The sequence below is a fragment of the Pseudorca crassidens genome, chromosome 10 (genome assembly GCF_039906515.1).
Source record: "Pseudorca crassidens isolate mPseCra1 chromosome 10, mPseCra1.hap1, whole genome shotgun sequence".
Classification (NCBI taxonomy): Eukaryota; Metazoa; Chordata; class Mammalia; order Artiodactyla; family Delphinidae; genus Pseudorca; species Pseudorca crassidens.
Genome location: NC_090305.1, coordinates 83680981 through 83695735, shown reverse-complemented (window position 1 = coordinate 83695735; position 14755 = coordinate 83680981). Strand labels below are relative to the sequence as shown.

General features: G+C 39.1%; 1 protein-coding gene across 5 annotated transcripts in view; it reads right to left on the bottom strand.

Annotated features, from left to right (window-relative positions):
- Positions 1 to 14755, bottom strand: part of SLC25A26 (solute carrier family 25 member 26) — a 142962-nt gene that overhangs the window by 125886 nt on the left and 2321 nt on the right. For 4 of the 5 annotated variants that reach the window (XM_067755125.1, XM_067755128.1, XM_067755127.1 and 1 more), the window contains exons 2-3: positions 3619 to 3775; positions 128 to 237 (exon numbers count right to left, since the gene is read on the bottom strand). In XM_067755125.1, coding sequence (XP_067611226.1) covers positions 128 to 237; positions 3619 to 3775 — 267 coding nt within the window. The remainder of the gene's footprint in view (positions 1 to 127; positions 238 to 3618; positions 3776 to 14755) is intronic. The other variant, XM_067755129.1, reaches the window with a different exon arrangement.

Sequence of the window (14755 nt, the reverse complement as noted above, 5' to 3'; positions counted from 1 at the left end):
GGATTTATGACTTTCATAATTTAAAAAAGAATTGTCTTTTAAAAATGAAATGAAGTAATACCTGTACTGAAGATATCTGCATACTTTGCATTTCTGAAGTATTTTATACACATAACTTATTACCTACCACTTCTCCAGCAGAGGCAGCCAACATATGCTTCACAGGCATCAAATACGAAGATGAATCAGTGTGCAAAAACCATTTCACATATTCATAGGTGATGAAAAAGGCAGCAGCTGAAATTTAAAACAAACCAGTCTTTCACAAAGTTTAAATATATATGTAAACTGTTAACAGATATGTTTCTTGAAAAAAATTACAACTCTAGTTATTAAATTATAACAGATAAAGATAATAATAAATATAAGTAATATAAATAAGTATAAATAATAAATATAAATAAATACTGAACTATAAATATTTATAAATATATATTATTTATATAATATATACATATATATGTATATATTATATATGTATATATTTATAACTACAGATAAATATAAATAAAGATAAAGTAATAATACGTACTATTCCCCCCCAACCCCTTCACTCTTGCAGATTTGACTGAGCCCATGTTACATGCCTGACTTTGGACATAAAAACATGCAGATCCCTGCCCTGAGGAAGACTAACAGCTAACCTGGCATTTACCAGTTTGTACTGATAAGTCACTTTAACACTTTTTAGTTAAGTTTTTTGGAAAAGGATATGAATTTCTGTGATGCAAAACATCTTTATATATGGCCATAAAATAATCAGCTACACTGATTTCTAGACAGGTTAAAATTACAAACACATATCTTAACCAAATAAAGCATCTATTCCATAATGTTGTGTTGCTGGTTACTCAAAATAACCATGGCTACTTTTTACTACATCAACTCACTTTTACATCAAGGAAACAATCAACTACTGTATTAAAACTGGAAATCAAAATCTCTAAAAAGCTACCCCTAGGGCTTCCCTGGTGGCGCAGTGGTTGAGAGTCTGCCTGCCAATGTAGGGGACACGGGTTCGTGCCCCGGTCCGGGAAGATCCCACATGCCGCGGAGCGGCTGGGCCCATGAGCCATGGCCGCTGGGCCTGTGCGTCCGGAACCTGTGCTCCACAACGGGAGAGGCCACAACAGTGAGAGGCCCGTGTACCGCAAAAAAAAAAAGCTACCCCTATCACCATGAACTAATCTTAGCTGCACAGGAAGGCTTTAAGCCTTGCCACGTATTGTTAATAAAAAGATGTTCATCACTCACGTAAAAGGTGAGGCACGAAAGATAAATAAATGGCAAATTCACCTTTCGAAAGGCATTTGAACATGTCACACAGTAAAGTCTGAAACACTCAGGAAAAGAGCTTGGTAGTGAAAATCAGTTCTCCACAGTTAAAGTCAACAAGCTTGTAAACACCCCAGTGGCTAACAAACAAACAGCAGGCCAAATGAGGAGGCACACTGTCCCCGGATGAGTAATGACCATGCAAGCAGTTGTATATAGTTAATGCAGGTCCCAATTCCCACTTGTGATTCTTATTTAGGCTGTTCCTACTTTGGCCTACTCACTAAATAGGCTAGAGTATCTCCAGTCGCATTCAGCTGTAAGTTCTACCTGCTACACGTTCCACCCACCCACCCCCACCCCCCAGGAGTGAAAACAAAACAAAAAAACTATGGTTTTTCTACATTCCCTTCTAAACATGAACAGTCTTGAATACAGGTCTTTTCCTCTCTTCTTTCGACCCTCAGTCCCTTCCATACCCCCTGCACAGTATGTTCTCAAAAAAGTCTACAAGCCTCTGAATGTTACACTGGTGCACTGTACTCTGTCTAAAACCTTAACCAATAGCAAAAATTGTTTAAAGTGCCACGTAAAAAGTTTCAATTCACCAAAAATTTGCAGAAAAACAGAAAGGCCATTTCTGAAACGCTGACACTCTGACTCTTTATCCAGCATCTCCCATTCAAAGATGTTCTGTGGATGTCAAAAAAAGAAAAAGAAAAAGAAAAGCAGGGCAAGAAGAACACCACTTTCTCAAACTTACAAAAATTCAAAACCACATTCTGTATGTAAAGTCCTGCTGACAAGAATCTAAACCAGCCCTGTGAGCTTAATGGAGCACCATGTACCCTGTAGACCATCACTAATACTTCATCTACCAACAATTCCTACGTAATACGTAAGAGAAAAAAGAATATTTACAATGATGAGGGAGGCATCATAAGAATGGATGACCAAAAGACAGGGACTTAGTAACATATTTCTTTGCAATTCCCTAGTTCAGAGGTTCCCAAACTTGTCTACATATAAAAATTACCTGGGGATTTTTTTTTTTTAACCTCCAAAGCCCAGGCCACACCTCAGGCCAACTAAATCCCAAATCTCTGGGAGTGGGACAGCAGTACTTTCTTTAAAAAAAAAAAAAAAAAAAAAATCTCTTCAGGTGGTCAGGTGATTGCAACACAGACCAATTTAGGAACCAAGGCGCATCTCCCACGTATAGAGCTATGCTTGGCATGGAGTGGGTCCTCAATAGCGACTTGTTATGATCAATTACTGAAAATTAAGACATAAAATAATTCAAGGATAACCTCAAAACAGTTGGCTGCTCTAAGGATGGCTCAGGAAGATAAACTAAAGGACCAAAAAGATTTGCTCTACAAATCTTTATGTGAATGTTATGCTCACAGATGGATATAGACAGACATCTTAATGTCAAGTTAACAAGAAAGAATTTCTAATGAAATATACTGAGAAAAAAGAAATCAAACTCCAGAATTTAAGAATCTTCTGGAGCAGGGGTTTTGTGAGTGAGTGTGTGAGTATGTGAGCGTGTGTGAGTGTGTGTATCTGTGTGTGTGTGTGTGTGTGTTTGATAGTGATGGTTTTGTTTGCTTAGTCTGCTTTTGAGTGCCAATCAAAGCATCAGTAAACAATTATTTAAATAAGTATCTGAAAAGAGGTGGATTAAATGAAATGGATTATACTGATTATAGAATAAAAGGGCCATAAATCACACAACTTCAAAACCAAAACAAAAGCAAGACAATGGAAAGAGGAGGTTAGTGGTAATGGGTTGCATCATCTGAGAGCAATTTAGTTAAGACAAAGATTTAATGCCTCTTAGGTTCATCTGCTCCACAAGAATCTCCAAGCCAGTGGTTATTAAACTCAGCTTCACATCTGAATCACCTGGGAAGTTACTAAAACTCCTGATACCCAGGCAAAGACCAGACCAATTAAACTTCTCATGGAGACACAGGCATAAGTATTTTGTAAAGCTTCCCAAGAGATTCCAACGTGCAGGCAAGGTTGAGAACTGCTGTAAGACATTACAATCAATGTTACAGGAACACTTTAAGGATTCTAACAAGGAGTATTAACAACAACAAAAACCACTCATTTAAAGATTGCTCATTTTTTATTACAAATACACTAGAATGGAATCTATAGCACCAGCTGAGTCAAAAATAATGGATTAATGAATAGAAAATAAATTCAGGAGATCAACTACATCAATCATATAAGGAATTCTATATAGGATTGGACCACATACCATCCTGAAAATAAATCCCATTATCTTGGCTTTATATAAAGCAGTGATAATACCAATATAATTTTTACCATTAGGAAACGATCCAATAGCAGCAGAAGGAACGCCAGCATATATTCCACGAAAACCACCAGCCTTATTAAATCCTTGGGGGCTCTGCAGCCTGGTTTTAATGGTATCCAGAGGAAATAATATCAAGTCAACACAGACACCTGCTACCCCACCAGCCTTTAAAAAAAAAGAAAAAGAAACAAAAGGTTACAATAAAATAAATTGCCATTTGGGGGCTGGGGTAGTCTTTAAGCATGGTTTCAAAGTATACCGCAGACTACTTTGGTACAGCCCAAACACCTCTTACCTAAATCTACAGACTGTCCTGGGAAAATAACCATTACTGTGATATATTTTCACGTTGTAAATTTTATATTACATATTCTGTTTTAAAAAAAATGTTTAATGATTTTTAATAATTTTAAAATAAATTTCAAATTTATTTTTAATGATTTCATAGGGTTCAAAAAAGTAAACAAACCAACCTCAGAAAGGTAAAGAGTTCAAAGTCTCCTTCCCTGTCCCTAAAAACCCAAGCAACCAGTTTTGGTTTCTTATTGTGTCCTTCCCAAGTTACTTTCGGCATATACAAGCAAATATGAATATGTATTTTATTTTACCTTTTTTTTTAAGTAAAAGGTGGTATGCTGCACCTTGTTTTTTTCATTTGACAATTTATCTCAGTGATCTTTCCAAATTACACCAAATGTTATATTTTTCGCCTTTTTAACTAATGAGTAGTGAATCTGCATTAAGAAAAAAATTGTTTTCAGACTTACATTCTAAATGGTAATGCTCCTTGTGAATCTAGATCCATATTTTAAGAATCACACATGTAAGGATTCCTATGGTATCCTCTCTACTTTGTGTATATTTGAAAATTCCTTGATACTTTTTAAGTGAATAAATGAAGGGAAAAAAAAGAGCTAAATTCCTAGAGGACATTAAAACCTGACCCAAACTAGTCATCTCCCAAGAGATACCATGTTGCTTTGGAGAAGCTGCACTTTAAAACCTGATTAAAAACTAAGTTTTCACCTCATGATTGCACTAGTATATACAGAATATTTTAAAAACTGGTTACAGCTTAGTCAAAGCAAAAAGAGACTCAGAAAAATATGAACTCAGAGACTGTCAAAGAAAGGTCAACACACAAGGTCTAAAGGCATCATTTAAAGATATGAATCAATACCATTTCACAGTAAGCAGGTAGAACTACAGAGGCAACTCTCAATACGGTTCCTACATAGTAAGTTTTAAACTGAATTGCTAACTTTTCCTATCTTTTGGATTTTGAACCATGTGAATATATTACCTATTCAAAAAGTAAAAGCAGACATTAAAAACTATATATTCCATGACACAGAAAAAGAAGAATCAGTACTATTTAAACATACAGGCAGAGTTCAAAATGATACGCTGTTTCCATCCTTTGGGTTTACAGAATGCTCAAGTGGTACAAAGGTTAGTGCCTAGCAAACACTTTCTGCTCTACTTGCCACTCACCATAAAACCACTGCAAGGGGCTTCCCTGGTGGCGCAGTGGTTGGGGGTCTGCCTGCCGATGCAGGGGGCGCGGGTTCGTGCCCCGGTCCGGGAGGATCCCGCGTGCCGCGGAGCGGCTGGGCCCGTGGGCCGTGGCCGCTGGGCCTGCGCGTCCAGAGCCTGTGCTCCACGGCAGGAGGGGCCGCAGTGGTGAGCGGCCCGCATACAGCAAAAAAAAAAAACACTGCAAAACTTCATTGGAAAAATGAAATTACCCTGATGAGAAATGCAGTAATGTCTATTTTTCAATTAGTTAGTATAGGTAATTATTAAAAATTAGTGTACACTAGAAAAGTACATTACCATAGGGACTTCCCTGGTGGCGTAGTGGTTAAGACTCTGCCTGCCACTGCAGGGGACACGGGTTCGAGCCCTGGTCCAGGAAGATCCCACATGCCGCGGTGCAACTAAGCCCGTGTGCCACAACTACTGAGCCTGCGCTCTAGAGCCCACGAGCCACAATTACTGAAGCCCATGTGCCACAACTACTGAGCCTGAGCTCTAGAGCCCACGAGCCACAACTACTGAAGCTCACTCACCTAGAGCCTGTGCTCCGCAACAAGAGAAGCCACTGCAGTGAGAAGCCCACACAATGAAACGACGAGTAGCCCCCACTCGCCACAACTAGAGAAAAGCCCGCGCGCAGCAATGAAGAACCAACGCAGCCAAAAATAAATAAAATTTTTAAAAAAAGAAAAAGAAAGAGAAAAGTACATTACCATATACGTTAATACCATATGATCAGCCTGAAAGGCATGACAGAACCCCAAAGACCATGCAGGATACTGTGCAAATGACCTAAAAAGTTGTCACCAAAAGAACACAGAGATGTGCCAGTAGAGCACCACAAGTGGGAGTAAAAGAATGACAATGTGGGATTTCTTCCCAGATATAAAGGTGGCCTTTTCTAAGTCAAAGGAAAAAGTTCACAAGTAACGTAGCAAAGTTAAAAAGAAAAAAAAAGCCAACTTTTTCAACACTCTTCTCACTTATTCTTTAAGGATTTTATAAAATTCAGTAGGTAATAAAATATTTTGCCTGCCTCTTCATTTTCTCAAAACACAAGAACTAAAATCTTGGTGAGAATGACTGATATGACTGGTTTCTTTAAAAATAGCTGCACTTCATTCTAATTTTCTCTTTAATCTTAGGAGTGGGTTCAGAGAGATGCTTGCTATCTACTGCTAAGTTTTAATCAATAAGCAAATTACTCTTTTAATCTATTTGGCTACTTTGCATGCATTGATTCTCCAGCCCTCCTTTCATCAGAATTCTAATCATCTGAGAATAAAATGACCAGATTGAATCTATTTATCTAGTAAATCATGAATCAAGAGTTACTAATTGCTTCTGTGGATTTCAAACTTCTACAACTCAAATGTCACTTAAATTCACGAGACTGAAAAAAATGCTGCTAAAAGAACATTAAGAATTACCTATGTATTTAGACACATAGCAACATATCTAAGATTTGAACAAAAACTTTAAGGAATGCTTATAATTTTTCATCAAGCCAGCATCAACTGAATTATAAGGGACTCTACTAATTTCTTTTTTTCTTTAGCCTGAGAAATTTGTTTTATCTATGATCACTTATCAAAAATGTTATCAGGAGGGACTTCCCTGGCAGTCCAGTGATTAAGACGCCATGCTTCCACTGCAGGGGACATGGGTTCGATCCCTGGTCGAGGAGCTAAGATCTTGCATGCCATGCAGTGCGGCCAAAAAATCTTTAAAAATTAAAAAAAAAATTAAAAAAAAAGGTTATCAGGCAAAGGGTTAGTTTCAAGATTTATGGTAGCTTACACTGAAAATCCTAAGTGTTAGACAAAGTCCAAAGAAAGAGAACATAAACCAGATAACCAGCAAGCCTTACCATAGCATAACAATTTATTGAGACCTTGATAGCATATAGATAAAATACACAGCACCACCTCAATTTAAAAATGGAAAAAGTGCTGGCAGGCTGTAGAGAGGAAGTGTATAATTAGTGAAATTAGACCCTTTGAAATTCCTCTGGGAGTTGAAAAAAAGTCAAGATTACATGAAGCTGGCAAAACAGAAAAAAACAAAGCAAAAACAAAAAAACTCACTCCTGCTCAACTACAGGACAAAATCAAACCATCCGTCTAATTTAACTAAGCAAAATCATCACAGGCCCCTGGCCTAGACCACAACTAAAAAGAACCAGGCAAAACATTAACATGGCTTCTCGGGGAAACATCCCTCCCTGACATTCTCAGTTTCCCCCACAACAAAGTGGCCACCAGTGACTTTAACCACCTCATTGGAGAGCTGTGGCTTCTGCTTCCTGTGATACTTGCCTTCTTCCCCCTCCACCATCCATTCTCCCCGCAGCGCTCCTTCACCCTCTACACTAACGTTGTCTGTGTAAAATACAAATTTCAATTTCATCTTGACACTCTTCAAAGTTTCCAAAAGCCCTTAGGATGAAGAACAAAATCACAGTACAGCCTACAAGGCTCTAGAAGTTCTGTCCCCCATCTACCTCTCCACCCTTAACTCCATCGTTAGCCCTTTGCTGGGTACCTTCTTACCACCTTGATCTCTCTTTTCCTCCAAGTCATCTGATTTTCCTCATTTCTAGGACTGTGTCCCTAATCCCCCAGTCTAGGTTTACACCCTCATGTCTCCACACACTGATCAGAATTCTAATTCTGTAGTTGAGCATCTGACCATTTCTTCAAAGACTGTTCCACGAAACTATAAGATCCATACCTGTTTTGTTCACCAGTATGTTCCCAGCACCCAGTACATAGTAGGCACTCAATAACTATTTGAAAAACACATGAATTAATGACTATAACAAAAGGTTACTAACCATATCTTAGAAGGTACTACAAAGCAACCCAAAAAAGGTACATCAAATTTTTTAAAAATTGCAAAACACAGGACCAAACAATTCCCAAAAGAAAAAATATAAACAGCCAACAAAATTATGAAAATATGCTTCCCCATCATCAGTGATCAAATAAAAACAAAATTTTAGATTTCCCAATTACATTATAAAAGATTAAAAATATGGAAATAGTTATGGGTATTAACATAAACAAATTATTATAATCTATTGAAGGACAATTTGGCAAAATGAAAATTTTAAACTATAAAATACTTGATCCAGTTATTTTATTTTTAAACATTTCTTCCACAAAAATAAGTTCATAAATATACAAGAATGTTTACTACAGAATTCTTTCTAACAGTAAAAAACTAGAAATAACCTAATAAGTTGTATTATATCAGAATAACGGATTGCTACACAGCCTTTACAAGAATGAGATCAACCTGAACTTGCTGATACAGAAACATGTTATATTCTTAAATTAATCAAATAAGCTACAGAACAATATATGCTGTATAATCCCACCTTTCAAAGAAATGTGTTATTTTTTTGTCTATGCATAATCAGAAGTCTGGAACCACACACACCAAACTGTTAGAAGTTATTATCTCTGTGGAAAAACATTCGAGATGAGGAGCATTTTTATTATCATCTTGTTGATTTTTGTATTGTTCAAGTTTTGCAATGAGTACTAAAAACATACAAAAGTAGAGCTACTCAAATTAATATTCCCTCACCAAAAAAAAAACAGCAACAACCCAAATTCACTGGTCACATTTGGTATACAGTAGGCACTCAGTAAGGGGTAACTCAGAACCTCGACCGCTGGACCCTAAACTACCTGTTCAGCTTCATCTGGCACACTCTTGATCTTGAGCCTCCTCCACTCTGACTAGTCTGTTTCCCAAAAACATCCTGAAACTTATCAATTCTGTGCTCCTGCTTAGGTTTTTCTCTCAGCCGGGAAGGCCCTTCCAATGCCTCTTGTCTCCTGTATACTACAGCCAGCAGACCACCGGCTCCCCCCGGCCATTACATACACACTAATACCTACACATACACACACACACACACACACACCTGCCAAACTCCATTTCATTGTTAAGACTGTGACCAAACGCCATATCCCTCCTGAAGCCTTTCCCAGTCTCCCGGTCAGAATTAAAGGCTACTTCCTTAACTCCCCCGTATACCTTTGTTTACATTTCACTTTCAGTACTAACCACCATGGCTGACACTAAGATCCTTCAGAGTAGAAGCCAGGTCAGTGACCTTGGCCCTTGTTTGTTGGTCTGAATCACATGGAAATGTAAGATGATGAGAAAACACTTTACAGAAAGATTCAACATTCACAAGAAAATCTGCAGCAAATCACTCTCTGGTGGTCCCTGCTGCAGTCTGCCACAGCACTGTGAGAAATGAAACCTGGCATTACCTGCTGCTATACTTTCTGGCATTCCACAGCTCCAGGGACAGCTTTGTGGTATATTCAGGGAGTCTTTTCCAGAAATCCTGTGCCTTTCATCACCTCCTGACGGAAAAGACTGCACAGGATCAGTGTTGTTTGGTGAGGCTATTCTCAGGAACGCAATAATGGTTCTAGAATTTGACTTGAGTATTCTTCCATTTCTCCAGAAATTCTTTCACATTAAATATTGCCTTAGACTACAGCTTTGGCAACAGACACGCAGACCTGGCTTCAATCTCAACTGGGTCTCCCTAGGAAAGCTATTAAACCTAGGTAAGCCCACATTTCTTCATGCATGAAAGGGGAAAAATAATAGTACCTATACTTCACAGAGTTTTTGAGAACTGAGTAAGATTAAATGAGAATTAAATACAACTACATGAGCCTGTTACATGCTTAGCAAAATGCCTGCCTCAATTACCAATAAGTATGAGTTATCATTTTTAGTGTTACGTTACTGTAAATATCCTTCCAAGTTTGCTGATGCCCTATTTCTGACAGGCCAATATTAAAAACCATGTGAAAGACAAAGGAGGACGTGACCAAAGACTGAAGATTACATTCATATATTAAACTGAGCTATAAATGTATATACAAAATCGATAAATTCAAGTCTTTCCTTACCAATAATGAATGAAAAGCTTTCCTCAAATTCTGCTCCCTGGACAAGAATCACCCATGGAGTCACACAACAGAAAACGAAATCACGCGACGTGTGCAGGAACGATTCAGCATCAAACTCAAAAAACTGAGAAACACTACTGTTCAAATTTCTTTATGATGCTTGGATGTGAATTTATGCGTTATTTTTTTTTAACCAGAATACAAAAAAAAAAAAAGAGAAGACAAAATTGTAAACATATGATTTCTGTTCTGAAAAAACTGCATAAGCACACATTAAAGTGTTCAGTAAATGGTTACTTTTTATCACGATGCATAATTACATGGTTAATTTTTGTTTTATTTTCTGTTAAATGTCTGCTCCCACTTGACTGCACACCCCTGAGGGTAGGGACCATATCTTCCAGGCTCTTGCTCTTCCCAAGTACCAGAGCAAAGGCTCACACACATGTCTGGTTAAACAGGTAACAATACCTGATGCATGGAGGTGGAAAAACTGTGGGTACAACATTTATCTTCCCTCTATTTGGCATTTTGTTACTCAAATTCTGTGTGTACCATTAAAATTTTAATATTTAAAACTTGTATCTGGGGCTTCCCTGGGCACAGTGGTTGAGAGTCCGCCTGCCGATGCAGGGGACCCGGTTTCATGCCCTGGTCCGGGATGATCCCACATGCCGCAGAGCGGCTGGGCCCGTGAGCCATAGCTGCTGAGCCTGCGCGTCCGGAGCCTGTGCTCCGCAACGGGAGAGGCCACAGCAGTGAGAGGCCCGCATACCGCAAAAAAAAAAAAAAAAAAAATTATATCTGAACACACAGCATTTGGTTTGGAAGTGGTACAAAAGCATATTAAGTCATTTACAGCTAAATTTAAGATTCTAAAACTTTCCCAGGACCCCCTCTTATACTGAAAGAAAAATGAGAAAGGAAAGGTAGCTCCATCTCCTCGTACTTGAAATACAGAAGAAACGCCTCCATCACGGCAGTGGTTCTCGATTGTGGCCCCAGACAATTGGTGGTCTCCAAGGGTGCCTTGCATGCTCCACTGATGGATCAAAATTGAGAATATACCTCTGTCTAGGTGACTGCCTACTCAACACAAAAATGAGCAAAAAAAGGAAGACCTGCCCACTGTGACCTAAATGACAGAAAGAGACAAGTCACACAAAGCAAGCTCGAGAACGTGCAGCATAATTCCCAATCCCTTAGAGATATGGAGTTAATGCTTCATCATCAGATACTAACTTCCTTGACTCCAGAAAGCAGACTAGGAAGCTGCCTTCCAGAAAAGAAACGTATGAGGCAATAAACACTGAAAACGTCCCTTCAACTTCATTCTTATCTTTTCTTCTGTTTTCTTACCCCACCTAAGAAACCTTGGCAACATAATCCATGCCACTGCCCTCAAGTCCCTTTCTGCCAGTGGTTCTCAGCAGAAGGGCAGGTCCAGTGAGAAGACACAAATATTATGAAGCTTTTTCAGAACCACCTCCCTAAAGTAAGAAAAGAAAACAACAAAATAACTAAAAAAAAAAAACAGTACAAGCAGTCCTTGCTTTGCACAGCACCGACACGCATGCATCTCAGTTGACATAAGGAACACAAGTCCTCTAACAGGACAGTTGAATTACAGTGACCACAGTGACATTTCACAAAAATGAATAATCGAAAGAGGGAACTGGCCAACAAACATGAAAGCAGGGCAAATAAATGACAAGTGGTTAACACTGAAAGTGACATTCAAATCAAATGTAAAAGGAGTTATAAAAGAATTAGCTGTGGGAATATCGACACTGCTGTCATTGGAGAGATTCCAGACATGCAGCCAGAGGAAAATGAGTGAAGGCGAACTTACCCCATACGGGGAAAGAAAAGGACAAAGATGTCCCAGAGCAAGCTGTGCCAGCAAAAACCTCCACGTTAAAGGAACACTTGTTCTGTACTGCAAGTTATATGACTTAAAATTACTTCTGATACTTTTTTTTTTACAAAGAAATACAATCTTAATGTTTTAAATTACACTGTACTAAATGTAAGTTTTACTTCTTTTTTTTCTGTTTCCCTATACTTCCACAATCTACAGTAAGAGAATTATTAACATTGACAAGAATTTTTAAAGGTCGTTAAATAATCGTTTTCATCAATTATTAAGATCACTTTGCATGACTCGCACATTCATCTTTCCAGCCCCAAATTACACGCAAAGGACTGCCTGCACTTCACACTGCAGAGCACCAACACTTGCCGAAGTTCCTTCACCTGTAACCCAGTTAAAAGTAACTGAGACAATACCCTGAGAAAACCATAATTCAAAAAGAGTCATGTACCAAAATGTTCACTGCAGCTCTATTTACAATAGCCCAGAGATGGAAACAACCTGAGTGTCCATCATCGGATGAATGGATAAAGAAGATGTGGCACATACATACAATGGAATATTACTCAGCCATAGAAAGAAACGAAACTGAGCTATTTGTAATGAGGTGGATAGACCTAGAGTCTGTCATACAGAGTGAAGTAAGTCGGAAAGAGAAAGACAAATACCGTATGCTAACACATATATATGGAATTTAAGAAAAAAAATGTCATGAAAAACCTAGGGGTAAGACAGGAATAAAGACACAGACCTACTAGAGAATGGACTTGAGGATATGGGGAGCGGGAAGGGTAAGCTGTGACAAAGCGAGAGAGAGGCATGGACATATATACACTACCAAATGTAAGGTAGATAGCTAGTGGGAAGCAGCCGCATAGCACAGGGATATCAGCTTGGTGCTTTGTGATCGCCTGTAGGGGTGGGATAGGGAGGGTGGGAGGGAGGGAGACGCAAGAGGGAAGAGATATGGGAACATATGTATAACTGATTCACTTTGTTATGAAGCAGAAACTAACACACCACTGTAAAGCAATTATACTCCAATAAAGATGTAAAATAAATTTTAAAATTTTAAAAATTTAAAAAAATAAAGTAACTGAGACAGGGATGGTTTCGGTTTCACTCAAGTAACAACCCAGATGAACTACAAGGTCGATGAAACAGCTAAGTACTGAAAGGGAGAGAAGAGTCAGGCTGGAAGGAAAGAGTGGTTTGGAAGTATGTTTGTATGTTTTGCATTGAAAAAAGTAGAAGAGGGCTTCCCTGGTGGCGCAGTGGTTGAGAGTCCGCCTGCTGATGCAGGGGACACAGGTTCGTGCCCCGGTCTGGGAGGATCCCACATGCCGCGGAGCGGCTGGACCCGTGAGCCATGACCGCTGAGTCTGCGCGTCCGGAGCTTGTGCTCCGCAACGGGAGAGGCCACAACAGTGAGAGGCCCGCGTACCGCAAAAAAAAAAAAAAGAAGAAGAAAAAAGTAAGGCTACTATCAAAATTATTTCATTCCATCTTGGAGGATTTCAATACAGCTTTTTTTTGTTTTTTTAAGGAATGGAATAAAGCCAGCCCTCCATATCCTGGGCTTCCGCATCGTCAGATTCAACCAAATGCAGATTCAAAATATTTGCAAAAAGAATTCCAGGGCTTCCCTGGTGGCGCAGCGGCTGGGAGTCCGCCTGCCAATGCGGGGGACACAGGTTCGTGCCCCGGTCCGGGAGGATCCCGCATGCCGCGGAGCAGCTGGGCCCGTGAGCCACGGCCGCTGGGCCTGCGCGTCCGGAGCCTGTGCTCTGCAACGGGAGAGGCCACAACAGTGAGAGGCCCGCGTACCGCAAAAAAAAAAAAAAAAAAAGAATTCCAGAAAGTTCCAAAAAGCAAAACTTGAATTTGCTGCATGCAGGCAACTATTTTCATAACATTTATATTGTATTTACAACTATTTACACAGTATTTACCTTGTATTAGGTATGATAAGTAATCTAGAAATGATTTAAAGTATACAGGAGGATGTGCATAGGTTACATGCAAATACTACATCATTTTATATAAGGGACTTGAGCATCTGTGGATTTTGGTATCCACAGCGGACCTGGAACCAACTCCCCTTGGCTACCAAGTTTTAATTAGGCATGAACCAGATGTATACAGGTACAGTGTTGTATTTTTTCTTTTTTTTAAATCTCATAAGCATTTTCCATGTTACTATTATAGCACATACTCTTCACAAGCACTGTTACCAATGGCCCCTAAATAGTCCATGAAATGCATCTATCATCATTTACCTAACCATTCCTCTTTTATTTCATGTTTTCCTATTATCTTCACTGAGCTAAATGTTATGAACATCTTTAGGTCACTAATACTTATTTCAAACTGCTCTCCTAAAAGCATGCACCAGTGACTGTACTCTTGGAGGTTTTTTTCTGAATAGTCTGCTCTGTGCTCCAAGTGAAAACTTAACATGCCAGAAACTCTCTCCCTATTCAGCTCTACAGCCCTTCAATCCTGCTCCAGAAACTTCAGGAAGGAAACAGGTAAATATGTGCTCTACGTCAGGCTCCGTACTACATCTCACTTAATCCTTAGAAGCCGAGGCTCAAGACTTCTGCAAACGTGAAGCTGCATTCATTCACCCAACAAGTACTGAGTGCCTTCGAAGTGTCAGGCATTGGTCACACAGTAGTAAACAAAACAGAACTCCCTGAGGAGTGCTTAGCCTCCTCAAAGACGCTCCCAACCGTTAAAAAAAAAAGGGGGGCCCCTCCATTTCCAGACTACTTCAATAAT